Genomic DNA, 24,712 nt, shown 5'->3' with positions numbered 1-24,712 from the left:
GGTGGGGGGGGGGGGGGGGGGGGTTCCGGCGCAAACACAAAACGGAAAAAATAGAGGAAGTCTAGCGGCCCGAATCGGTTCAATCTCGCTGCCGCGCTATATATACATGCGTGTATATATGTATACTCGCATTGCCACGTGCGGTCGTATGTGCGAGCGTGTATGTGCGAGCACCATGCGGGGATTGCGGCAGGCGTTAAGCCGAAAGAGCGACGACGGCCACGCCCCCCGTTCCAACGCCGCTAGAGTTAGATGGAGGCAGCACTGGCAGCCAGCCACCTGGCGGGACCGGGTACTGCATATAACCAAGATGGATATGTGGAGATACGAGATACGACCGATTGCGCTTGTGCTTATCGAGCGAGCGCGGTGGATGAGTCGGCCGGTGCCGCGGGACGGGCAGAGTAGGCAGGATACCAGATGCTGGGTTATCCGGATGGGAAGGTTCGGGCTGTGATCCTTCCTCTCTCTTGGCCGAGTGGGGATCGTAAGATTGGACGCCACCGTGATGCGGGACAGAGAGAGAGACCTTGGGAATCGCGATGGTGAGCGTACACCACCGGTAAGCGTGACGAGAGACGCAGGATCGAAGGGTGCGCATGCCGTTACGGCGTATTGCGCCGACTGCTCGAGCGGTGTCGCCGCGACGAACGCACAAGGAGGAGTACGGCTGTGGGGGCGGGTCTTTGTCCATTGTTTATTGCGTGCGGATGTTCTGTACTGGCGTGCCATCATCCTGCGCTGATCGGCCGGGAAGAATTCGGGGACTCGGAGCGGATTCGCGCGCGGATAAGGCAACGGAAAATAAGTACGCAGAGTTTGTTAGGACCCCCGTTAATACGGTTTAATGTTAGAATATTCCGACGACATTTTGGGCCCTGAAAAGGGCCGTACGTCGGAATAATTGCCGACAAAAGCACGTCTGAGGGCGCCGCAGGCCGGAATAATTTTGACGACATCCGTTCGGAGCGACAAACCAAGGTCGGAATATTTGTCGACAAAAGGATCGAACCATCGAGGCCCGGAGAGGAACAGCCCAGATATAGCCATTAATTCCCACGATGCCGGAATAGAGCGCGGACGAAATGGGCGCCGCAGGCCCGATGTCGGAATATTTGCCGACAAAAACGTGCCGATGGAAGCAGAAAATTGCCGACAATACGACTCATTTTGGGTCAGCGAATATTCCGACCTTTAACTGTATTAACGGGGGTCCTAGTTTGTTACTCGTGCGGGGAGAGAGTTCTGAGCGGGATCGTCAAGGAGACACCGGGAATTGCTTTTAATCTTTTCTCTCTCTCTCTCTCGTTTCTCTCTTCCTCCTTTTGTTTCAGCGCTCGGCACGATGCGCGGAGCGGGAGATGCCGGTGTATCGCGCCCGTGTTTCGCGCGTGCGGATAGATAGTCCCGAACGCAGAATATTTCGACGGGTGGATGTACGCCGAGGTGTTGCCCCGCGGCGGAGAGACCTGGCGATCAAAAGGGGGCGCCTCTCTATCTCGCACCGTGTCAACACACCACAAGGATGCCGTATGTTGCCCGTTGCCAGAGAGAGCCGGGTGAGGCGAGAGAAGGATCTTGATGGACAGATCGAGCGCAGGGTTGAAGGATGCGGTCTGAGCGGAAGCATCAAAGCGTGGGCGTCGCCCGAAACGGAAGGTTGAAGCCCCTGGCAAAGCACCCTCGACCTTCCTTCTTGGTTCGGGTCTCGTCGGCGTGACGGTGGGTTGGTTTGCGTGCGCGTCAGGGTACAGTTATGTGTGTGGGATGGGAATCGGGGATCCTCGCGGCGCGGGTTCACGGACTGCTTTGGAGAGGGGTGAGAGCGATCGGTGCTAGACGCTCCTGCGCGGTGGCAGTTCCCTCGTATATGCGCGTCGTTGACAAAAACATGTGGGTGGAGGACCGCGAACTGGACACTTTGGAGGGTTGCCCCGTTTGGCGAGAGAAGGCGCGTATACATGATCGTGTACGGTGGCGTCGTGGCGTCCGTCGGGAACGAGACGAGAATCTGGTGGGTGGGGTGTGCTTTGGGCCGGGACTAGAAGCATGATGCGGCAAGTAATAATGGGGCGCATTAGCAAAGCGCGCCCGGGATCCGGAGCAACGAGGCTGTATGTAACATGACGTTCTTCGGTAACGAGCAGCTATATCGGGCTTTTGGTGACCGACGTGGTCGTTGGGTGTGTTATCGTTGCCGGACGTGTTTGGGTTGCGGTAAAGGATAGCGAGGGTGAACCCTCCGGCGTTTACGGCTGCTGGTCTAATCGACGAGCTGGGGATCAGAATGGGCATGGTTGTAATCGGGCAACTCGCCGGGGTTCGATGACGGATGAACGGTCTGGGCGATGCGGACGTGAGGTCGGAATGCAGTCGTTGTTGGTGCGAGAGAAATGATGGTGCTCGGCTGGGGATCGCTGCTTCTGTGCTCCCACCGGAAGCAGACCGCGAACAGAGGCAATTCATACGCCTACGGTGGTCACAGATCTTGGAGCGCAGATTGATCTGGTTGGTTTCCAGCGCCAAACGCAGCGTGCTGTCCCAGGGCCGCGGCAGCCCGGGGAGGCGCGCGCAAGCGAACGCGATTTCCGTGGTCCATGTGCAGCAGGCCATCGCACAACGTTTTGCTGGCCGAACCTTGGATGACGCGGTCGCCGGGACGGTGGAGATGAGTCGGGCGTGCCTGGGCGCAGGCAGGCGTGCATGTGGGGGCGTGACGTGACCGGTGTGCGAGCCGGGCGACGCGCTGTTATCGCACCGAAGCCGTCGTCGAGGCAGCGGCTGGGGCGTTCGTCGCTGGTCGTGGGCGTGGCGAGGACGGATCGAGCTTGGCGTGCAGCCCCAGCGCCTCCTCTGCCGGGCGCATGACCGCCCGGCCATCGCTGGATGTAGTTGGAGACGTAAGCCAGCAATGCGCAGACCCCAGGCTAGGGGCACGGCGTCCATCCTTGTGCCGGCCCTGGTTCTGCGCTCCGACGTCCGAAGGGGGCGGGAATGTGCGTGATAGAGGCCGGCCGCGCGCGCCGGCTAATTGAGCTTGCACTCTGCGGTCATCATCCGCCCCTCCGGTCAATCCCCCCCGACCTATTTGGTTGCCGCCCTCCCAGCTGAAGCCCCCCTTGCCCTCCCCCTGTCCCCTCCCCACGCCGCCACATGGACTCCTCGTCCTTCAGCCAGCACCAGCAGCACTCGTACCCGTCCCAGAGCCCCGTCGCCGAGGACAAACCCTCTGTCGTCGATGACCTCGCCGACGACCAGCCCAAGTCGTCCGTCGTCCCTGTCTCACACCGCCCTCTGCTTTTTTGCTCATGCCCTCCGTGTTTCGTCCGCACAGGTCCAAGCCCCCCGTCGTTCGCGGCGCGAGAGCCTGCACAGTATGTCGCGCAGCCAAGGTGCGTGGCCCTTTCATACCGCCCTAGGCGCCCGCGATAACCCACCGCCTTTCTTGCTCCGCGTGACAGATGAAATGCGTCGGCGCCGAAGACGGAGAGGGTAAATGCCAGCGCTGCAAGCGTGCCGGCGTCGAGTAGGTCTTTTTCCGCCCAACGCCCTCCCCCTTCTTTGTTCACGTCGCTTCCAGCTGCGTGTTCGAAAAACACCGCCGGGGACGCAAGCCGGGCTCCAAGTACGTATATGCCCCCCCATACCAGGCAATATTATACCTAAGCGCTCACGTCGCGTACACAGACTCTCCGAGGCCTCCAAGATGCTGCGACGCCTCGAAAAAGGCCTCAACACCGCCAAGGCCAAGCAGTCCATCGCCGAGTCGTCCCAGTACGCGCGCGCCGGTTCGCCGACGCTGAGCGACCCGTCCTACCGCGCCCTCCGCCCCTCGGACCCATACGGCTCATCCAGCTCGACCCTCTTCCCGTCCAACGAGCTCCCACCGCTGGGCATCGTCTCCAGCGACGGCTACGCGCCCGCCCGCGAGGAGGAAGACGACGAGGCGGAGGCCGCCGAGCGCGGCATGTTCCCCGACCGCCTCATCCGGAAGGAAAACCAGCGGCACTCGTTCTTCAGCACCATCCTCAACCCGGACTCGCAGCCGCCCTCCCAACCTCAATCGATCGCGTCCGCCCACGCCCAGGGCGAGCAGTCGCCGGGCGGCTACCCCGCCCCGCGCGCCATGTCCTCGGCGTCTAACAGCCCCGCCGACCCCATCGACGCCGGCCTCCTGACCCTGCACGACGCGACGACGCTCTTCGACCTCATCTTTCTCCGCTTCAACCCGTTCATCTGCCTCTTCGACCCAGCCCTGCACTCGGTCACCTACGTCCGCTCCCGCTCGCCGTTCCTCTTCACCGTCCTCCTCATGGCCGGCTGCAAGTTTTTCAAGCCCGAGCTCTACCGCCAGGTCCAGAAGCTCGCGCAGGAGATGGCCGTCCGCGCGTTCGCCGAGGGCTGGAAGAGCGTCGAGGTCGTCCAGGCCTTCGCCTGCCTCACGTACTGGAAGGAGCCGGACGACACCCGGACGTGGACCTACATCGGCTACGCCTGCCGCATGGCGGTCGAGCTCGGCCTCAACCGCTACGTGCCCGCCCGCCACCTGCACGGCGAAACCGAGTTTGCGCTGCGAGAGCGCCGCAACCGCGAGCGCACCTACCTCGTCCTCTTCGTCCACGACCGCAGCCTGAGCATGCAGACCGGCCGCCAGTGGATGCTCCCCGAGGACGACCTCGTCCGCCACTCGGCGACCTGGCACGAAGAAGGCGGCTCGCCGATCCGCCCGGAGGACGTCATCGTCGCCGCCTTCGTCCAGCTTCGCCGCATCGCGGGCGAGACGACGGACGTGTTCTACCTCCACAAGGGTGGCTCCGGCAACACGTCCCACTCGGACGTGAATTACGAGGTCTTGCTCAGGAACTGCAACGGCAAGCTCACGCAGTGGATGGACACCTGGCAGCATGAGATGCGCCGCGCCGGCGGTGAATCGTTCCATTTTTCGATCCTGAGCTTTTTCAGGTTGCACGTCCGGCTGTTCCTCAACAGCTTTGGTATTCAGGCGAGCATGAGTCCCGTGAGTAATTTATCTCACTTTACTGTATTGACTAAAGGTAGCTTATGCTGGATTACAGACGAGCCGCGCGGTGCCCAGCTTGCAAGCGCTCTCCGCATGCTTTACCAGCGCGATCGAGAGCTTGCAAATCGTCGTCAAGGAGTTCGCATCCATGCAGATTCTCGTAGGTGTCACGCCACATCCTTCCATCATTCTTGCCTCACACGTCCTTTTCAGCGTTATGGACAGGAATCCATCACGGTCATGACAGCGTACTCGGCCGTCTTCTTGCTCAAGGTAGGTAACACCTTCTTCTCGCCCTCCGACCCACTCGGCCTCCGCTGATCGCGCGTTCTGATGCTTTTTTTTTTCTTCAATTCAGTTGATGCGGAGCTCCAACACGCTCGCCGAGCTTCATGAGGGCGCGACGAACGAAATTTACTCGAACATCGCCAAGACCGCGGACGCGTACTCGGAGGCGTCCCAGCTTTCGCCTGCGTCTACCTCCGCCGCCGCGCACGCGCGCTTCCTTCGTAGCCTTATCGCGAACGATATCTTCAAGGCGCGGCAGACCGAGAAGGAACGCCCCGTGAGCGCCCTCCCGCCGATCGATACCAGGATGCATGGTGCGCTTCTTCTCGCCCCCGCACTCAGATGCAATGGCGGCCGACCCTGAACTCTTTTTTCGTCTTATTGTCTTTTGTAGCCTCCGCTCCGGGCACCTCCGGTCCGGGTCCCGTGTTGCACAGCCCGCCGCAGATGTATCCCCAGACGATGGTGTCCCAGGCGCACGAGCACAACTTCCACTTCCCGGCCTCGCCGCACCTGCCTGCGCACCCGTCCGCGCCGGGCGGGGCGGGTCCTGGCGGTCTGCACGACGCCTCGTCGTCGTCGTCGTCGTCGTACGGACCGATGGAGGACGTGAAGGCGCATCCGTCGGCGTACGCGATGTACGCGCACTACGCGAACGGCGCCCAAGCGCCGCCGCACCACTCGGAGCTCGACGCGCACTACTGGCGGAACATGTTCCGCGAGCTCGGCTTTGGCGAGGGCGTCGAGAGCTCCGGGCCCGCGACGGCGATGGCGACGGCCGAGGGCGTCCGCGGCATGCCGCCGCATTATGGCGATCCTCGCATGGCATCGTACGCGCCGCCGCCGCCGCCACCGCCGCCACCTATGCAGCAGCATCATAGCTCGGCGGCGGCGCATTACCAGATGCACCAGCATCATCACCAGCACGTTCCGCCAGCGCACATGGGCCACGCGATGTGATGACACGGAACTCCGCGTATAATCGAAAGCGTCGAAAAATCTATCGCTACATGCCACCTAACGTCGCCGCGCCTCCCCCCTGTTAACCGTCTATTTTTCTTTGTCGTCGTCGTTCCGCCTGCTCGCCCTTGCGCGCTCATTATAGTCTCCTCTGTGAACATTAGCCATCCACGTATTAATATGCGGGGCAGCAGGCGTGTTTCCTATTCATGCACATCGATCGTCCCCTCTTATCGTCGCAAGTCGCACTTCGTACCATTTTTTCCCCCCGTCTCGTCTCGCTCGAATCGTCTCGTATTTTTTTCCCTCGTTATCCATCTCCAACGTGTACAACATTCGCGTCGCTACACTATTGCAATGATAGAAATCATGCTTATTGCCCGCCAAAACGACGACCGAGAAGATTGGTTCATTCAGCAGTACATAACGCATTTTTGGCGAGCTCCATGCATCGCCCTCGACGAGAAGATAGGGGCACTGATCACTCCATTCCTATGGGAAATATGATCACCTCCCTGCCCACCGCTGCAGCGATCCGCGGTATGCCCGGCAATGCGAGGAAGTCAAAGTCGCGAATCTTGTGCGGGCGGGGCGCGACGGACAGGGCGCTGGGCGGCGTGTGCACGTACTGCGTGTTGTACAGGTGGATGGTGGCCCCCTTGGCAGAGGCCGGCGAGGAGGAGATGGCAAAGTAGTCCGGGAAGGTGGGGCACCACCGGAACTGACCTGCGCCCTCTGGGAAGGCGGTCCCCGACGCGGTCGGCTTGCCGCCGTTCAGCGCAGACAGGTCGTAGATGGCGAAGGTGGGGCCGAACGCGGCGCCGACGCTGTAATTTTTTTCATTTTTTTTAGATGAGCGGCGGAACCTGGCGCTGAGGTACGGAACGGAGCTTACAACTCGGCGCTGCTCCGGTGCCACGCGACGGACCCGTCCGGGGAGGGCTGCGCGGTATTTGCGAGAGCGCGGGGCTCGACGAGTTCGACGACGCTGGCTCCGCGCCACGGCTCCGGGCCGTCCTCCGCGTAGGGATCCCGCCGCCAGTCGGTGACGAAAATCGAGCCGCGGCAGTCGGCGACGAGGAACTCCTTGTTCGACGACGGGTGCGCGCTGATGGACGTCAGCGGGTGAGCGAAGTTGATCACGAGCGCGGTGGGCTGTCGGCGCGGGGGCGGCGACCAGCCGTCGTCCTGCGAGCCGCCCGAGGTGGAGCCGATGTCGACGTTCGGGTAGAGGTCCCAGACCATCATCATTCTGTCGTCTGGCGAGGAGGCGTGAGCGGAGGGAGTGATGATCACGACCGGGTCGGAGAACGCACCGGAGACTGTGGCGACGTAGCGCCAGGCGTCCTCGCCTGTGCCACCGCAGAACGCCATGTCCGTAACTTTGCCATGGTGTCCGCTGAGGCCGCCGCCAAAGGGAAAGACGTGTTCGTCGTCTTCAGGAGACTTGGTGAGGAGATGAAGCCCAAAATCGGCGCTTGCTACTGCTATCCTGAAAGTGGCGAGTATCAGCGGATGGTTTCGCGAGTATATCATGATCTGAACGCACTCCAAGAGCCAACGGTCGCTTCTCGAAGGAGATACTGTCCGTGGGGACCATGCTAAAGCGGTTACGCTGGTCCCGATGTGAAACGACGCGATCTGGGTAAAGCCTGTATCGGCCTGCAAGAAAGATCATTGTTGCAGTTGACGTGCAGACGCGACGCGACTCACGACTTGGATGACGTCGACGGAATGCTCGCCGGCAACGGCGACGAGATCGTGTGCGTCGTCGGCGAGGCAAGCGCGGACGCGGTGCACGGTGGTGGGATGCCGGAAGCGGAGGTCCATGGTGGCTGGCAGACGCGACGTGACCGCTCCCCCTTCTGTATGCCACAGCCCAGCAAGGGCCCGAACCCGTTCGTGCTCATCGGCCTCATCGCCGCCAGCGCCGCCTCCTTCTTTGCGCTCGCCAAACATCGCGAACAGACGACGCCCGCGTCCGCGTTACCTAGGCAGGCCGACAACCCGCTCATCCCGCCCCGAAGGAAGGAGGACGCTTGAATACATTCCGACCACATGCCGGCCATCATCGACAAGATCGCGGAGGCACTCCACCTGCGCAAGGAGGAGGGCCAGTCGCCAGCGTCTGAGGGCGCTCCGCCTACCGCGTCTACGAAGCAGACTGTCTTTGACAGCAAGAAGATCACCGTACTGTACGTCCTCGGTGGTCCCGGAGCAGGTGCTTCTCGTGTGTATGCTACACATTTACTCCTAGATGCTGATACGTCTAGTTAGGCAAAGGCACGCAATGCGCCAAACTTGTCGAGGAGTTCCATTTTTGCCATCTTTCTGGTAAATACCCCTCAACTAGCATGTTATGCAATCCTCATGCTTTCACATCATAGCCGGTGACCTCCTCCGCGCCGAACAGAATCGCGAGGGCTCCGAGTACAAGGAACTGATCCAGACGTGCATCAGAGAGGGCAAAGTCGTCCCGATGGAGGTCACCATCAAGCTCCTCGAGAACGCGATGCACGCCGCGCTCCAGGAGAGGACGGACCAGCCTGGCACTGGCGACGCCTGGGTTGACGGGAAGGGCCGGTTCTTGATCGACGGCTTCCCGCGGAAGATGGACCAAGCGCTCGCCTTTGACGAAGACGTGTGCCCCGCGAGCCTGGTCCTGTTCTTCACGACGACGGAGGAGGTGATGTTGAAGCGATTACTGAAGAGAGGGGAGACCAGCGGACGGGAGGATGATAATGAGGAAAGCATCAAGAAGCGTTTCCGTAAGCGCTCGCAATCAAATCTCGCCCCCCAGACTTCGGTGATCATTGCTTACTGGGATCCGCAGAGACGTACAAGAACACGACGATGCCTGTCATCGAACACTACAACAAGCTGGGCATAGTCGCCGAGGTCAGTCTGCGCTCGAGATCTCTATTCCGTTCGCTTACCGTCCCACATCATTTGCAGATCGACAGCTCGCCCTCCGTCGACGAGGTGTACGAGAATGCGCGCGCCGTCGTCCTGAAGCTGCTAGCAGGAGAGGTTTCTAGAAACATGACGCTCTGATGGTCCGATTAACGCCCACGGCCACGAGCTTGCTCTTAGACACCACATGCAATCGGCACAAATAGTGGCTGAATAATGGACAACTTCTTCATGGAAAGCGACCCCTCGCGTACTCCACTGTTTTTCCGATCTAGATGAGATGAGATTTCGCCCAGGTAATCTTGCCCCTGTCGAGAACCACGCGGTTCGAAGGGCCCCGTGTGCACCGAGCACCGTAAGCTTTGTCTCAGTCTCCACGATGGCTAGACGACGGCCTTTGCGCATCGGATCTACTCTTGCTCATTGCTGATCGAAAGTCAATTGAGCAGGTGGACTTCAACTCGGAATGCTGCGCACACGGGGCTATTGTGTCTCATAGCGAAATATGGAAGAGCCGGGTGCATCAGCGACCGCTTAACCTTTGAGCTCCCCATCTGAGACATTACATCGAGGGTTATCGAGGGCTTCGCCGCCGGGAGCGTGCCCCTGTGGTGTTCGTGCCTTGTATCTCCGGCGATCATAAACCTGCATCGTCGGGTTGATTAACTTTCTGACATTGCTGACCCAAGGCAGATAACGTTTCCAGATAACGGCTGTCCGTTACATTGTAGCAGGGACCCGGTACCGGGTAGCGAGATAGCCGAGACACACGGAGTGTTGGCTTGGACGGCGGGAGACCGAACATTTATTTCCATTCTTGACTACAGCGTGACAGAAACAGCGATAACAGATCCGAAGGCCGCACGTTGATGTAAGTATCGGAATCGCCGTCCCGCATGAACCCGGCCCACGCCTGTCTATGCGATGAGGCCGACGAACGGGTTGAAATTGTAGTACTGCAACAATCAATCATGCCAGCGATCAGCGACGGAGCCGAGAGACGTTGGCGCCACAAACAAACGAAACGTCCGATGCCAACTCCCCCAGGTTCGTCGCGTTCCCAGGGAAGAAGGAAATAAATCGAAAGAGGAGACAAAGAAAAAAATACGCACGTTGCAATCCGTCTGCGTGACGTACACGGACCCGTACCCGTCCTTGACCTTGGTCCCGCCCTGGATGATCTGGAAGTACGGGATCTGGGCGTCCTCGGTCGGGAACGGGACGGCGCCCATGCTCGCGCCCGGTTGGGCGTCCCACTGGTAGTGGTTCGAGCCGATGTCGAGCGTGATCGTGGACGGCGTCTTCAGGAGCGCGAGCGCGAAGACGGCGTCGGCGGGGTAGTCGGCGTTGCGCGGGAGGAGGCCCGGGCAGGCGGCGACCTGGAAATCGGCACGTAGGCGTGAGCATGGTTATGTGTTGTCAGGACGGGGGCGGCGTCAGACCTTCGGATGAGCCCTATACCAGAATACTATCTGGTCATCCTGGAAAAAGCAGAGACGGGGTCAGCGATAAGAAAGGCAGAAGACGCAGAGGGAACGCACTGAGACGGCGGGGGCGGAGCCCGTCTTGTACCACGAGATGAAGTACTGCGCGACGTTTCTCCAGGCGGAGTGCGGGAACCCGTCGACGTAGTTGGGTGCGTCGTCGCCGAGATCGACGTTCGGGTTGATCTCACCGATGTAGTCTGACGAAACAGCGAATCAACTCTCCTGGGGTCAACGCGGAGAACGCGGGCGACTACGTGCGTGACTCGGCATAGTCGTTCCAAGTCACTGTCGCAAGCGTTCAGTCAGAAGTGTGTCTATTCGTCAGAAAAGTATGTTTTTACCTATCTCAACGATGTCTGGCTTGAGATCGATAGCTTGCTGCCATCTAGAAGACGGAGTTTAGCACGAGCACCTGAAGACTATGAAGAGGTCGGATCACCTATACAACCAGAGGTAGTCGCTCTGCTCCACCCAGTCCGTATCGCTCGTGCCCAGATTCTTGAATTGCCAAGGCGAAACCGCTGCCCGAACCCTCGTCGGCGAAGTACGAGAACGACGGTACGATGCACACGCTCACACATGATGTACGGCCCGCTGCGCTGCTGGATCGCGGCCTGGTACGCGACATCGGTGGCGGTCGTCAAGTTGTCCGGCACGTCTTGGGGCCAGGACCACCAGTTGAAGAAGCCGTCGATGACCGGGAAGTCGCTCAGGAGCTGGCTCGCGAGGCTCGGATCCCTGTAGCTGGTGAACGCGGGGGCGAACGTGACGGTGATGCCGTCGTCCGCCAAGGTCTGCTTTATCTGCAAATAGCACCATCAGGGAAACCGCGCGTTTCTGCAAGGCGCAATGGGCGAGCTCTCACCCCGGTCCAGAAGTCGTTGCCATATTGCTCGCCGCTATAAGTGGAGACCAGCAGCGCGTCTCCGTACTTGAACGAGCTGGGGCTGCTCGCGTGGTTGGAGATGATGGTGACTATGTCGCTCGCGGACCAGCTGTAACTGGCGTCGAAGGAGTAGAAGAGCTGAAAAGGAGGGTCCATCGCCTCCGCCACCGTGTATGCATCCGCGATCTTCGCGACCTCGTAGTCGTTCTGGGCGATGTTCAGTGCTGGATAAACTGGTCAGTGCTCTGACGCGAGACGGTCAAGGTGGGGCGAGAGTCGTACCGAAGCCGTCGATACCGATCCCCGCGGCGGTAGAAATGTCACTTTGCCAGTCTGACGGAGAATAGGGATACGAGTTTTGCGCCTGGGCATGCAACGGATTTAGTGATCGGGAGGACCATCGTATAGTAGAACGAACGCACCATGAAATGAGCGAAGACATGCTGGGAATGAACACGCTGCGCCGCTAAGCAGAGGATCAAAGCGATGGAGACCGAGAGCTGGTGCATCGTGAGGATATCCCCTGGAGGGGCGAGAGGCTTCAAGGAGGTTGTCCGCTGCTTATATCGACTACCGAAAGCATGGTAGCAGGATCAGAGGGATGACGCTGAGTGTGTGCTCTTGCGGAGCAGCCGACGAGGGAAGACCATTCGGCGCTCAGCGGAATCGGCAAGGCGCATGCTCTAGTGGTTTGCTGCGAACTGGTCAGCGTTCTTTCTGGCGGACACGAAGACCCGGCAGTGACTCTGAATGGGTCACGCGCTGATGGTGTATATCCTCAAGGAGGTGCAGGACAGCCAATGCGATGCAATCATGAGTGAGCTCGGAGTATTCTGGTCTGGGCGGCTGATTTTGAAGCTTCAAGATTCTCCGTTGGGCAGGCGTGGGCCGGTTCGTAAAGGTGCCGTCCCGATTTGTCGTCGACCTATTGAAGCGTTCCGAGTCGAAGAACTGGTGGACAAAGCAAGCCTGCCGTATATTCGACAAACGTTTGGTCATGACATCAAGATGCTCGACCAGCAGGCGTGTGGACGTGCAATGGTGGAGGTGGACGAGGATCCGGCAAGCGCCGGAGAGCCATGACATCAATCCTCAACGAGTGCCCGTCTGACCGCAAACGACGACGACGACGAGTGCGCCCGCCATGGCTCTCGTTGAATACGCAAACACCATCCTCTCCAATGCGTTTAGGATATGCTCCTTTCTTTTTCTTCGAGTGGTCCGTCCCCTCCAGCTCTTTCGCTCACAGTCGGATATTGACGTCCGGAATAGCTCCCCCACCATCTCGGCGAGATAATCCTTCCCGCGCTCTATCTCGGATACCTCGCGACATGGCTGCTGCTGCCGGCCCCGGCCTCGTTTGACGTCGTGGTCGACGAAAAGCCCGTCAAGGCGGAGGAGAAGGCCGAGCCAAATGGCAATGGCGCGGCGGAGCACAAGACGGAGCCTTCTATAACTGCGAGGGTGCGCAGCGTTAATATATGCACTAGCTTTACGGCGAAGCTGACTGCCGTATTTTCAGCCCAAAGAGCCCGACTCCATCCGTAGCATCCTCCTCGGCCTCCCGACCCCCGTCAAGCGCCAACGCCTGCTCAACCTCGCCATCAACACCCTCTTCCTCCTCGCCGCCGTCGACCTCACCTTCGCCCCGTACTTCGACCCCGCCCATGACGTCACCTTTACCCGCGTCGGCGCCGTATACCCCGACGGCGCCAAGATCGTCGTCCGCTACCCGCCGCCCAAAGCACCCAAAGCGTCCCTCCCCGCCGCCGCCGGAAACAACACCGCCTCCGACATCGTCGACGCCGTCGACGAGCGCCTGAACGAGGTCCGCGTGCAATGGCGCCAGGTCCCCACCGCCCTCTCCGCCTCGCCCGACGCCTCCGCGGGCTGGAAAGACGGGCCGATCGTGAGCCTCGCCGCCGAGCACGACTGGGTCGCCACCGCGCGCCTCTCCGGCCTGTACCCGTCCACGATCTACGAGTACCGCCTCGCGCACCTGAACGGCACCGCGCGCGCCTACCCGCCGTTACCCGTCGCGTTCCGCACCTTCCCCGACCCGCGCTACCCCGCCGGCTCGCACTTCCGCTTCGTCGTCTCCTCCTGCGTCAAGCCCAACTTCCCCTACATGCCCTTCCAGGGGCGCACGATCAAGGGTTTCGACCTGCTCGCGGATTATCTGTGGCCGAAGCGACCTGCGACGTCGGCGCCTCCTACCAAGGTGGATGCGGAGGTCGCGGATCCCTTGGAGGAGGCATCGGCCATCGTCGACGAGATGCTGAGCGACCTTAAGACGTCGGCGTCGTCTTTATCGAGCACTGTTGCAACCGAGGCGTCTACAACTCAAGCTTCTACCGTCAGCTCGGAGAAGCCTACTAGCACCGCGGTTGCTCCATCATCGCCGGTTGCAACCCCTCCACCGGCTACAGAGTTTATGCTGTTCCTTGGCGATTTCATCTATGCCGATGGTGGGCAAGATCACCTCAGGATGCGGCCATATGCTGAAAGTCTTGACTTCTAGTACCGCTTTACTTCGGCGATGACAAGGAAGCCTACCGCCGTCTGTACCGGCGCAACTACAACTCGCCTAGCTTCCGCAAGGTCTACGAGCAGCTTCGTGCGTTCTCTCCAGTACCTCTCCAGCCTCAACCCGGCGTTGACGTTCCACTCCAGCCATCTTCCACGTCTACGACGACCACGAGTTCATCAACAATTTCGCGGGCGAGGCCAACTTTTCCGCGCCGCCCTTCCCGAACGCCTCGGACGCGTACGACCTCTACAACCACCAGGCCAACTACGACGCCTCGACCTCGTCCGTCGTGAAAGGGCCCGGCAAGAACTACTACGACTTCCGCTACGCCGACGTCGCGTTCTTCGTCATGGACACGCGCGCGTACCGGACCGACCCGGAGCACAGCGAGCCCGAGGAGCGCACCATGCTCGGCGACGAGCAGCTCACCGCGCTGTACGACTGGCTGGCCAAGGTACGTTCACCCCCCCCCCCATAATCCTTGCCGTCGAAAGACGGCTCACGATACCACTGCGCGCAGGTCAACGGCACGGCGACGTTCAAGTTCATCGTCTCCTCCGTGCCCTTCACCTCCCTGTGGACGTACGAAGCCCAGACCGACTCCTGGGCCGGATTCCCCTCCGAGAAAGCCGCGCTCCTCTCCGTCCTCCACACCGTCCCCAACATCGTCGTCCTCTCCGGCGACCGGCACGAGTTCGGCGCGATCCAGTTCAACCCGGAACACGACGCGCCCGGCCAGCACCCGGTGCTCGAGATCAGCACGAGCCCGCTGAGCATGTTCTACGTCCCGCTCGTGCGCACGCTCAAGCCGCGCAGCGAGGCGACGGTGAAGCGGTTCAGGACGGTGATGAATACGACGGCGGAAGGGGAGGAGGTGGTGCAGACGGTGGAGGAGACCGTGCCGAAGGAGGTGGTGCTAAAGTACATCCCCGTGGGCAACTATAAGTGGTCAGCGACTCCTCTGGCTGGCGTTCCCGTGGATTCACTGCTGACCATGACGAACGGGCTGCAGGTCCGCGATCGAGGTCGACACCAGGGATCTCGACCACCCCGTCGTGAAGCTCGAGATGGTGGCCGACGGCCGACCCGCATACCAGTACGTTCCTGACATGTCCTTCGACTGGTGTCGCTTTACTCAGACGATGCTTTCGCCAGCTTGGAGATCAAGGGAACGCCGGTCAAGCTCGGGTGGTCGACCGCCATCGGCGCGTTCGTGCCCCAGAGCTTCAAGGGCGTGCTAGACAAGATTGGCCTCAAGCCCAGCAAATGGTTCTAGAGGACTGCTCATGAGTGCTCAATAATTTGTTCATTTCGCTGTTGCGAGATACAATGCGCTATACGATCCAATGACCTTGCTACGATTGCACATAAAAATGTAGACACGCGCTGCTGTCACGGATATATACTCTTTTTTTTGTACTTTAATATCGCCCCTGCCGCCTTGAATTAACATCCATGTTTGCTGTTGTTTCATCGCTAACGTCGAGAATGGAGCTTTGATTAGGAAACGCTGCTTCCGTTGTGCTTGTCGTAGTATTTGTGACCGTAGTCGAGTAACCTGTGTGCAATCCAGTTTTCAGATGCGAGATGGCCACATTCAGGCGCGGTTCTGCTCACCAGTCAGGCTCTATCTCGGTCAGGATGCGGATTCTGTTAGGCGCAATCAGCAAATGCGTCATCCCGACCTCTGCGAGCTCTTACTGTGTTTTCTTCGTCTCCTCCATTTCGTGGAATATGACCCACCCCGACCTCGGTTTACGCGTGAACAAGACGGAGTTCGGATGTACATGCAGCACCTGTAGCGCGGGTCGTGAGCAACAGAGGTACGGACATGCGCTGAGCACATACCTGATGGCCGCGAACAGATCGATATGTCCCGTCCGCGACCCACCGCGCGCCGTTCCTCCAGTACCCGCTGACCAAGCATCGCCTGAGTCGCTTTGCGTCGCCCTCGCAGCTCTTGATCGGTAGGTCGAAGCGCTGCATGTACTTCTTGAGCTGCGAGCGGATCGAGACGGCGCGGGACATGGCGCGGAAGGAGAGAGCGTGCGATTTGCACCACGACGAGGCTTTGCCGTATCGGATGAAGGCATTGTAAGCTATATGGCAATTCGTAAGTTGGCGATCGAATCCCACATTCTAATAAGGTGCGTACCGTTCAAAAGGGTGAGGTGATCCTACGCGTAGCTATGAGCACAACATATTCGCTGAGTGGGACAGAACATACGTACCCCCTCTTCTGCCGTGAACTTGCGCCTTTCCAGTTCATCTAGCGCCCCTTGTGCACCGTCTCGGATCACGAACACGTCTTGCACCGCTGTCATGGCTGCGATAGTCAAGATTTCTTCTCCGCACTGGAACTCCTTCGAATTGAAAAGCTGACATAACCGAGATCAGCAAGATGAAAAACGACTGTACTGCAAGCATGCAGACCATTCGCGCGATGCCGACCTCGACCGGGCACTCCGCGACCTTAGCCCCGACCGGCGTCAACCGTCCGTCCTCGCCTATCATCCCACTGTTCACCAGCCCCTCCAGCGCCCGCAGCACGCTCTCACTCGGTGGCGCGGTCACCCATTCGAACTTCATCAAATCGTCGATGCCGAGGCTCTTCAATTGGAGTATCGGTGTCGTCAGATCCGTGCGCGTGATCTCGGGCGGGGTGGTGCGTGGGAGGGCCTCAAAGGCAGATTGGGTGTAGAGGCGGTAGCACACACCCGCGGACGTACGCCCTGCACGACCCGCGCGTTGAGTAGCAGAGGCGACGGATGTCGGGACGGTTGCGAGTGTAGACAGGGAGGTGGTTGGGTTGTAGGTGCGAATCTGGGTTACCGGTCATCATACGTCAATAGGGCTCATGACCTAGTAATAAGGGGCCTTACCTTGACAAAGCCGCTATCAATGACGAACTTGATGCCGTCGATCGTGACACTGGCCTACAGATCCCAGAGAGACATGAGGATAGAAAGACAGGCACAGGAGTAATTACGTTACCTCAGCGATGTTCGTACTAACGATCACTTTTCGTGTTCCTCTCTCCGTCGGTTCGAAGACGCGCAACTGTTCCTCCGTGGTGAGTCCTGCGTGAAGCGCGAGCGGCACTAGCTTCGGGGCATGCCGAGGTAACCTGCTCGTTGATCTCAGCGTACTATTCATGGCACAGTGCAGGAATAACGCACGTCGGCAGCATCTCCGAAAACTCCTCCAAGCATCGTTCGATCTCTTCGCGTCCGGTCAAAAATATGAGGACGTCGCCAGGACTTTGCTGTCAAACCATCAATCAGATAATTGTACATACCGGCAGGTCATAACCACCTACCTGTAAATTGATCTCCCAAGCAACTTCCGCCGCCTTGCGTACATAGTCCGGTGTCGGTTCCTGCAGGTAGGCTACTTCCACGGGGTACATGCGTCCCTCCAATGATATAATGGTTGCTTCCTTGTCTACTACGCGTAAGCACGAGGTGAACATGGTAACGCGATAGAACCCACCTTTGTTGACGGTATTCGCCGTAAAGTAGTCGAGGAATGACGACGCATCGAGAGTCGCGGAAGACACGATCAGACGCAGCCCTGGCCGCTTTCGTCGAATCCTGGAGTTGTTTTTCCATCAACATGAAAACGGCAGGAAAGGGCGAAACGAAAATGAACGCACTTCTTGAGGATCCCCAGTAGCAGATCGGTGTATATGCTTCGTTCGTGCGCTTCGTCGATCTTTAGTCCTTCGCGTCAAGTAAATGTCTGGTATACATCTCATGCATGTCAAAACGCACCATGATCACGCTATACTTGCTCAGAAGTGGGTCTACGAGCGTTTCGCGGAAGAGCATCCCGTCGGTCATGTACTTAATGCGCGTGCGTTCCTTGGACGAGACATCCTCAAACCGAATGGTGTATCCAACCTGGAAAACAGTTGAATGAGTTCTCTTGTATTCGGATTTGCGACGGCAGGAACATACTTCGTCTCCTAACATAGAGCCGACTTCAGACGCAACGCGCGATGCCACCGAGGTTGCCGCGACGCGACGAGGTTGTGTGCAAGCTATGACATTACCATCCGCGGCCCACCCGGCTTCGTATAGGTACTGAGGAAGCTCTAGAGCCGTGTTCAGTGAGGAGTACTATTCCTCCGCGTTTCCATGCTCACGAGTGGTCTTGCCACAACCCGTTTGACCGACAACAATCGTGACGCCAAAGGTCTCTACGCAGTACAGAAGTTTCTCGCCTGCACATGCCACGAGTCTGAATATGAACGACTAGGCACGATGGACGCTGGGACTAACGGTGCTTGAAGATGGGCAACCTCTCCCTCTGAGCCTGGATGGAGTAGGCGCCGGACAAGGGGGCAGACTGGATTACATTCTCTTCCGTTTCCGTCGCCCGGTCGAGCGAGCTGCCGGGCCCGACGGTCCCAGGTTTCCAGAACTGCAAAGACATGGCGTGCAGAGACAAGCGAGCCCGAGCCGCGACTTCGGATTGCCGGAATCGGCACTGTAACCCTAACCCGAGCAAACGGTGGCGCACTTGAGTCGATCGTCGCAGACGGTCACTCAGCCTCCTTCGTTGACCATCCCCATTCCTGACCTCCTCGCCCTCTGACTTCTCTTCCGAATTTTCGTCTTGATCCAACATGGCTGAACGCAAAGTCCTCAACAAATATTTCCCGCCGGACTTCGACCCGTCCCTCATCCCCCGCCGCAAGGGCGTGAAGAACAAGCAGCAGGTCGTTCGTCTCATGGCGCCCTTCTCTATGCGCTGCAACACTTGTGGGGAGTATATTTACAAGGGCAAAAAGTTCAACGCTCGCAAGGAGACGGTCGAGGGTGAGGACTACTATGGCATCAAGATCTTCCGGTTCTACATTAAATGGTGCGTTTCCCCAGAGCCTGACGCTGCGTCGTCCGACTGACCGTCTCACTGCAACCCAGTACATTATGTTCGGCTGAGATCACGTTCAAGACCGATCCGAAGAACACCGACTACGCCGCCGAGCACGGTGCCTCCCGCAACTTCGAGCCGTGGCGAGAGGAGGGCGAGAAGGAGGAGATCGACCGGCTGGCTAAGCTGGAGGAGGAGGAGAACAACCCGATGAAGGCGCTCGAGAACCGGACGGTTGACTCCAAGCGCGAGATGGACATCCTCGATGCTCTGCAGGACATCCGCGCGCGTAACGCCCGGAACGAGCGGCGCGCGAACAAGGATCTCGTCGAGGGTGGCCCGGGGATGGAGGTCGACATGGTGGCGCGGATACGGAAGGGTGAGGTGGAGACGGAGGAGGAGAGGAAACGGAGAGAAGAGGAGGAGGAAGATGAGAAGCTCGTGCGGCAGGTGTTCTCCAAGGTAGCGTTGCCGGGCTCGTCCAGCGCGCCTGTTGCCGGTCCCGGGCCTTCAACTCTGGCTGCGGCAGCTCAGTCATCTTCAAGTCCGGACTCGGAGGCGTCACCGTCCACGACACCGCCCGTCGCTTCCTCGTCCGCTTCGCAGCCTCAAGTACGGCAGCTCACCGTCAAGCGCAAAGCGGACGGTGCCGAACCGGACCTTCACGCTCTTCTTCCCGATTCTGCAAAGGAGCTCATCTCGAGCAAAGTGTCGGAACTGCACGCCGCGAAGAAGAAGAAGATGGACGCGAAGAAATCGCTTGGGATCAAGATTGGGAAGAGCAAGGCGGTCAAGGTCTGATGACTGGCGATTTGTTCTCCCTCGTACTGCAAACATGTGGCATGCGATATATTGAGGATCAAGCGCCTGCGTCCAACAGGGTGGTGTTTCAACCATCGCCGAAGTCCCTGACCGACATGCCCCACTGGGGTCGTTGTATGTATTTCTGTCGATCATCGCATGCAAACATGTATGTAACGCTGCAGTGGATTCCACGAACATAGGATGTATCTCAGCATTCTCCCATGGTTCTGTTTCGCGATTGCCATGCTGCAAATCGGGCATGGAGTTCTTCGTCACTTTGTCGTCTGCTTACCCGTGTCTGCTGACTGATCAAGGAACATTCGGCTCACGATCCATGCCTCCTCAACGCTAGCCAACTTACGGATTCCTAATCAAGCATGTGCGAGCCCATACTATCATCGAGCCAGACTTGGAACTTGCCGTGTCGCGTAGATGAAAGGATGGCCTTGTCGCACTTGCTCGTGCATTCAACAGGTCCGTGTCCTAGCTACTACTGGGGGTCACGTCCTTATACATACCTACAAACTAGTAGCCGTCCCACCGTTGCGCCGCACTTCGGATTCTTATCTGAGTTCAATCACTTGTCGGTAGTCACTCGAACCTGCCTCGACATGCGGCATGGGCGTGGAGTGAAAGAGCTTTCGCATTCTCTTCACGCCCAGGAAGAGCGTTTATCGTGTTTATTGTTCATCATATGCCTCAGAGAAGGCCCGAATGCATGCGTAGACCTGCTTGACATGCCTTCTGGTGAGCCCATGATTACGCCTCTAACCTCATGTCGCGCTTCGAGCACTGCCTAGGTCACGGTATTAAACTATATGAGGCCAAATTTGCCCGTCCATATCGGCGTAGTATACACGCTACCGCCATGAGACGCTATGTCCAATTCAGATAGCTTCAACCGATGCGCACGCCGACCGCCGCCGACCGCCGCGTAAACCCCCAACGACGCCTCGCTGTCTCCTCGTGATGATTCCACTCATATCGACCTACAGATGGCATGAACAGCGCGTGTCGAGAACGCTGTAACAGCGCTCATTATATACCCACCGACGCGAGTGCACTCACGGCTTGCCCCTTCGCCCTCCTCTGTCGTCAACGCCCTCTCGCTGCACAGACTTCGCCTGACCATCATGTCTGATTCCGACCCTGGTCTATCGCAGCCGCTAGGCGCCTATGGACCCCGTACCGCAGATCGCTCACCCGAGATTGAAGTCATTCCAATAGGCGCCGAAGATTTGCCTTCCGCACCTGTCGACAAGACACGTCCAGTTGCGGACGGCCTCCCCTCCGCCAATCAATCCTCGAATCGGCCGTGCCAGTGTTCAACCCCTGCTACCGGGAGAAACCTCGTGGTGTGCATCGATGGCACGGCTAATCAGTTCGGCAAGAAGGTACGGTTGGACACGTTGAACATCGTGGCATTTCTGTCAACCGTGCTGACGCGAACCATAGAACTCTCATGTCGTCGAACTATACAGCCGTCTCATCAAAGACGAGAATCAGCTCACTTACTACAACAGTGGCATAGGCACATACGTGAAGGAGTCGAAGTGGTATCCATCGTATTGGAAGCAGGGCTTCACTAACAAGGTGGATCTGGCGATCGCCTGGTAAGTTATGCATTTGATATCCGTTGTATCTACCCTGTGACGAGACCTTCGGTACTCCAGGAACTTCAAAAAGATTGTTCTGAGCGCGTATCAATGGCTTTCCGAGAACTACAAGCCCGGGGACAAGATCTATCTATTCGGTGAAGCACACAGACTTACGTGACGGCTATACGTTCTGTCCTCATCATTCGTCATAAGGGTTCTCGCGCGGTGCTTATCAGATTCGCGTTATTGCGGGCATGATCATGACGGTAAATATTCATTATGGAGGGACGTTGAAGAGACATAACCTAATATGCTCGTAGGTCGGCCTCCTTCACAAAGGAAACAATGAACAAATAGAATTGTACGTCAAATAACCCACGGCCGGTGCTAGTTTCTTGGCGGGATTCACTTAGATGTTCGTAGCGCATACGAACTTTACATTGCGACTACGGCCGGTCAAGGACGGAAAGTGGACATTGCCAAGCCTGGAGCGAAGAAGGAGGACGAGAACGTCGCGTCGGAGTCCGGTCAACAAGATTCGCCGCAGGTGGCTGACAAGTCGTCACCGCTACCAAAACCTTTCCTGTGGTTCAAACGGAGCCCTAAACACGTCGAGGAGGCCTTGGAGCTCAGCGAACGCTTCAAAAAGGCGCTCTCCCAACGTAACGTCAATGTTCATTTTGTCGGAGCCTGGTGAGCTACATTTTTTCTGCACTTTGCTCAGATGAGTTACTCCATACAGGGACACGGTTTCGTCGATCGGCTTTGCCCGTGGACCCGGTCTTCCAGAGACCACGACCGGCATGACGCACGTGTGCATCTTCCGTCACGCTCTTGCTCTGGACGAGCTCCGGGTAAAATTCTTGCCCGAATATGCCAACGGAGGTCACGGGCCACGCACAGAGCCTGAGTCAAACAGGCAAGATACACCATCTACCAGTGCCGGCCTCGATAGAAGTGCCGAGAAGGGTCGTTCGGATCCGTCCGCTAGGGACAAGCGCCAAGGCGACGTCAAGGAAGTCTGGTTTGCAGGATCTCATTCTGATATGTACGTTTTTCGCAATCCTATGTGGCAGGTTAACAGGCTGAACCCGATGCGAAGCGGTGGAGGTAACGATGAAAACACGAAACTGGACCGCTTTGGGCCTGCTTTGCAATGGATGACCTACGAAGCTCTTCTGTCTGGCGTTCGGATGGAGCCATTCATAGGGAAATGGCAAAATTTCTCTCCTCATCACTCGATGAACTGGTTTTGGAGACTACTCGAAGGCATGCCACTTCGTAGACTTTCGTATGATCCCACCAAGGATAACGAGCACACCCGACGCTGGTAAGTTTACGATATCCCGCAGTATTGAACATTCTTTATCTTGCATCATGTGCTCATTAGGCCTCCTCACCTCTGTGCCGCGCGCCAAGTTATGCACGGCCAGATGATTCACGAATCTGTATTCTCCCAGCTCGATAAATGGACTGACAACAAACCTTACCGCCCCATGGCTATCCTGCCAAAGGGTTGGGAATGGGAACCGTCGTCCCTCAAGAAGAGAAAGCCCAGTGCGCTAGAGAGCGATATATTTCAAAGTGCAGTATCGCTCGTGAACACGCTCAAGATGGGAAACTTGTCTGAAGCACAACGTAATGTTCTTTTCACGCTAGCGTCCTCAGGCGAGTGTCACAAACTGTGAGCCGGGCAAGCGTTGAAACCATCATCTTCATCCATCATAGAAAATGGAAGACAATCGATCATCGATACCCCTAATGCGGCAAGCGACCTATTCGGCGCCTTGAGGACTTCACGGCCCGAGGGCGAGACTTACTTGAAAGAAGAGCGGCAGCGCATCGCGGACGTGATTCTTGCTCTTAGTGCATTCCGCTCTCTTCCTCCAGACGCGACGCAATACACAGCACCTGAGATTTCGCGCCTGCTCGCTGGTGCGGACACAGGAAATCCGCAAATACTCCGCGCGGTGGCCATGATCAACCGTGTATTCTGCAATTGTACGAAATTATGGTTTTCTACGCGTCCGATTGCTGACCCTGCGCGCGAGGAACAGACTTGAGGTTACCGCCGCTCCAAGGCCATGACAGCAGCGTGTCTTCGGTTGCGGTCTCCGCTGATGGTTCGCGGATTGCCTCGGGTTCCTGGGACAAGACGATTCGGATCTGGAATGCAGTTACGGGCGAAGCGATGGTCGGTCCACTCATGGGCCACACGGATGTAGTGTTCTCCGTCGCATTCTCCCCCCACGGAAAACTCCTAGCTTCGGGCTCACGCGACCGTTCCATTCGCCTATGGGACTCTGAGACCGGGCAACAGGAGGGGCAGCCGTTACTCGGCCATTCGGATTCGGTGTGGTCCGTGGCATTCTCCCCCAATGGCGAGCGCATCGTCTCGGGTTGCCAAGACGGCATACTCAAAATCTGGGACATGAACACAAGGCAGTCCATCGGCGAATGCACCGTCGACTCTGGGGTGAACTCCGTCGCCTTCTCACTCGACAGCAAGCACATCGTCTCCGATCGGTAAGGGTCCGCATTTGGGACGCGGAGACGCACAGGACCATCCGAGAGCCGCTGGAAGTTCACGATGGCTCGGTTATGGCAGTTGCATACTCACCCGATGGCAGACGCATCGTCTCGGGTTCATACAACAGTACAATCCGAGTCTGGGACGCGCAGACGGGTGAGACGGTTTTGGGTCCCTTGCGAGGGCACACCGCTCCGGTTACCTCTGTAGCATTCTCGCCGGATGCCACCGGGAGCCGCATCGTCTCTGGCTCGTATGATGGTACGATCCGGATATGGGATGCGCAGACGAGAAGGACTGTGGTGGGGCCGTGGCAGGCGCATGTAGGAGTCCTGTCTGTCGCGTTCATGCCCGATGGCAAACGTGTCGTTTCTGGCGGCGACGACAACCTTGTGAAGGTGTGGGATGTAGAAGCGATGGAGGCTAATGCTTGAGTACGCACCCGCTCTGCTGCATGTGGATGTGGCTGACGTGACGTGGTGTCATAGAGCACGATGATTTTCGTGATATACATGTATCGCGAGCAGTTGTCTACGGTGTTTCCATTGCAGCCGGATGTGGCTTACGAGGCCAATAAGCTGCACGCTTTGGACTGATTGGACGAGAGTGGAGTGAGGCTGGGAGATAGTGGCAGCCTTTGTCGTACCCTGCCAGCGATATGTCAAGAATGCAATATGATGTTCGGACATGTGCGCGGTATTGACGAGTCTTTCATGTACTCGACGTGGGGTGTTGGCATGATCTATCACTCGGAGACGCAGGGCGGGTAATGAAGACGTGTACTCTGAGCAACTCGTAGATGAATGACTATGAACATC

At 58.2% G+C, this 24,712-nt stretch overlaps 10 protein-coding genes across 10 annotated transcripts; 7 read left to right on the top strand and 3 right to left on the bottom strand.

Annotated features, from left to right (window-relative positions):
- Window positions 1-3,153: 3,153 nt before the first annotated feature.
- On the top strand, window positions 3,154-6,579 carry PUNSTDRAFT_126610 (uncharacterized protein; the record flags this gene model as incomplete). The annotated part of the gene is made up of 9 exons (XM_007384630.1): window positions 3,154-3,266; window positions 3,335-3,392; window positions 3,462-3,526; window positions 3,581-3,625; window positions 3,688-5,017; window positions 5,076-5,180; window positions 5,234-5,293; window positions 5,379-5,622; window positions 5,703-6,579. The coding sequence occupies 9 exons, from the start codon at window positions 3,154-3,156 to the stop codon at window positions 6,266-6,268; spliced, it is 2,586 nt and encodes an 861-aa protein (XP_007384692.1). The 3' UTR covers window positions 6,269-6,579.
- A 170-nt stretch (window positions 6,580-6,749) lies between these two features.
- Window positions 6,750-8,098, bottom strand: PUNSTDRAFT_70465 (uncharacterized protein; the record flags this gene model as incomplete). Its single annotated transcript, XM_007384629.1, has 5 exons — window positions 6,750-7,095; window positions 7,164-7,527; window positions 7,585-7,760; window positions 7,818-7,930; window positions 7,982-8,098. 5 exons carry the CDS (start codon window positions 8,096-8,098, stop codon window positions 6,750-6,752), a joined length of 1,116 nt encoding a protein of 371 aa, XP_007384691.1.
- A 228-nt stretch (window positions 8,099-8,326) lies between these two features.
- PUNSTDRAFT_114111 (UMP-CMP kinase) lies at window positions 8,327-9,322 on the top strand (the record flags this gene model as incomplete). The annotated part of the gene is made up of 5 exons (XM_007384628.1): window positions 8,327-8,489; window positions 8,546-8,602; window positions 8,656-9,036; window positions 9,102-9,166; window positions 9,224-9,322. The coding sequence occupies 5 exons, from the start codon at window positions 8,327-8,329 to the stop codon at window positions 9,320-9,322; spliced, it is 765 nt and encodes a 254-aa protein (XP_007384690.1).
- Window positions 9,323-10,098: 776 nt separating this feature from the next.
- Window positions 10,099-12,063, bottom strand: PUNSTDRAFT_135107 (glycoside hydrolase family 71 protein; the record flags this gene model as incomplete). The annotated part of the gene is made up of 10 exons (XM_007384627.1): window positions 10,099-10,137; window positions 10,294-10,560; window positions 10,624-10,662; window positions 10,723-10,865; window positions 11,010-11,053; window positions 11,108-11,189; window positions 11,246-11,471; window positions 11,534-11,778; window positions 11,837-11,918; window positions 11,977-12,063. 10 exons carry the CDS (start codon window positions 12,061-12,063, stop codon window positions 10,099-10,101), a joined length of 1,254 nt encoding a protein of 417 aa, XP_007384689.1.
- A 635-nt stretch (window positions 12,064-12,698) lies between these two features.
- PUNSTDRAFT_70280 (uncharacterized protein) lies at window positions 12,699-15,360 on the top strand (the record flags this gene model as incomplete). The annotated part of the gene is made up of 9 exons (XM_007384626.1): window positions 12,699-12,773; window positions 12,827-13,027; window positions 13,077-13,775; window positions 13,848-14,022; window positions 14,076-14,171; window positions 14,228-14,538; window positions 14,605-15,032; window positions 15,097-15,180; window positions 15,240-15,360. 9 exons carry the CDS (start codon window positions 12,699-12,701, stop codon window positions 15,358-15,360), a joined length of 2,190 nt encoding a protein of 729 aa, XP_007384688.1.
- A 421-nt stretch (window positions 15,361-15,781) lies between these two features.
- PUNSTDRAFT_103601 (P-loop containing nucleoside triphosphate hydrolase protein) lies at window positions 15,782-18,521 on the bottom strand (the record flags this gene model as incomplete). The annotated part of the gene is made up of 15 exons (XM_007384625.1): window positions 15,782-15,880; window positions 15,933-16,183; window positions 16,240-16,261; window positions 16,316-16,462; window positions 16,518-16,907; window positions 16,967-17,020; window positions 17,079-17,211; window positions 17,264-17,349; window positions 17,404-17,528; window positions 17,577-17,677; window positions 17,740-17,798; window positions 17,858-17,986; window positions 18,044-18,180; window positions 18,232-18,309; window positions 18,368-18,521. 15 exons carry the CDS (start codon window positions 18,519-18,521, stop codon window positions 15,782-15,784), a joined length of 1,965 nt encoding a protein of 654 aa, XP_007384687.1.
- A 193-nt stretch (window positions 18,522-18,714) lies between these two features.
- PUNSTDRAFT_36377 (DUF572-domain-containing protein) lies at window positions 18,715-19,271 on the top strand (the record flags this gene model as incomplete). The annotated part of the gene is made up of 2 exons (XM_007384624.1): window positions 18,715-18,953; window positions 19,013-19,271. Coding segments are annotated over 2 exons (498 nt in total), but the record flags the coding sequence as incomplete, so codon positions are not given.
- Window positions 19,272-19,966: 695 nt separating this feature from the next.
- Window positions 19,967-20,706, top strand: PUNSTDRAFT_53020 (uncharacterized protein). The gene is made up of 3 exons (XM_007384623.1): window positions 19,967-20,240; window positions 20,296-20,513; window positions 20,567-20,706. Exons 2-3 carry the CDS (start codon window positions 20,378-20,380, stop codon window positions 20,659-20,661), a joined length of 231 nt encoding a protein of 76 aa, XP_007384685.1. The 5' UTR covers window positions 19,967-20,240; window positions 20,296-20,377; the 3' UTR covers window positions 20,662-20,706.
- Window positions 20,707-20,899: 193 nt separating this feature from the next.
- PUNSTDRAFT_69535 (uncharacterized protein) lies at window positions 20,900-22,698 on the top strand (the record flags this gene model as incomplete). Its single annotated transcript, XM_007384622.1, has 8 exons — window positions 20,900-21,160; window positions 21,222-21,379; window positions 21,440-21,519; window positions 21,578-21,630; window positions 21,685-21,725; window positions 21,965-22,057; window positions 22,107-22,336; window positions 22,475-22,698. 8 exons carry the CDS (start codon window positions 20,900-20,902, stop codon window positions 22,696-22,698), a joined length of 1,140 nt encoding a protein of 379 aa, XP_007384684.1.
- Window positions 22,699-23,438: 740 nt separating this feature from the next.
- On the top strand, window positions 23,439-24,328 carry PUNSTDRAFT_69904 (WD40 repeat-like protein; the record flags this gene model as incomplete). Its single annotated transcript, XM_007384621.1, has 2 exons — window positions 23,439-23,809; window positions 23,926-24,328. Coding segments are annotated over 2 exons (774 nt in total), but the record flags the coding sequence as incomplete, so codon positions are not given.
- Window positions 24,329-24,712: the final 384 nt, after the last annotated feature.

Source organism: Punctularia strigosozonata (assembly GCF_000264995.1).
Source record: "Punctularia strigosozonata HHB-11173 SS5 unplaced genomic scaffold PUNSTscaffold_8, whole genome shotgun sequence".
Lineage (NCBI taxonomy): Eukaryota > Fungi > Basidiomycota > Agaricomycetes > Corticiales > Punctulariaceae > Punctularia > Punctularia strigosozonata.
Note: the sequence above shows the minus strand (reverse complement) of the source record. Positions and strands in the feature narration are given on the sequence as shown.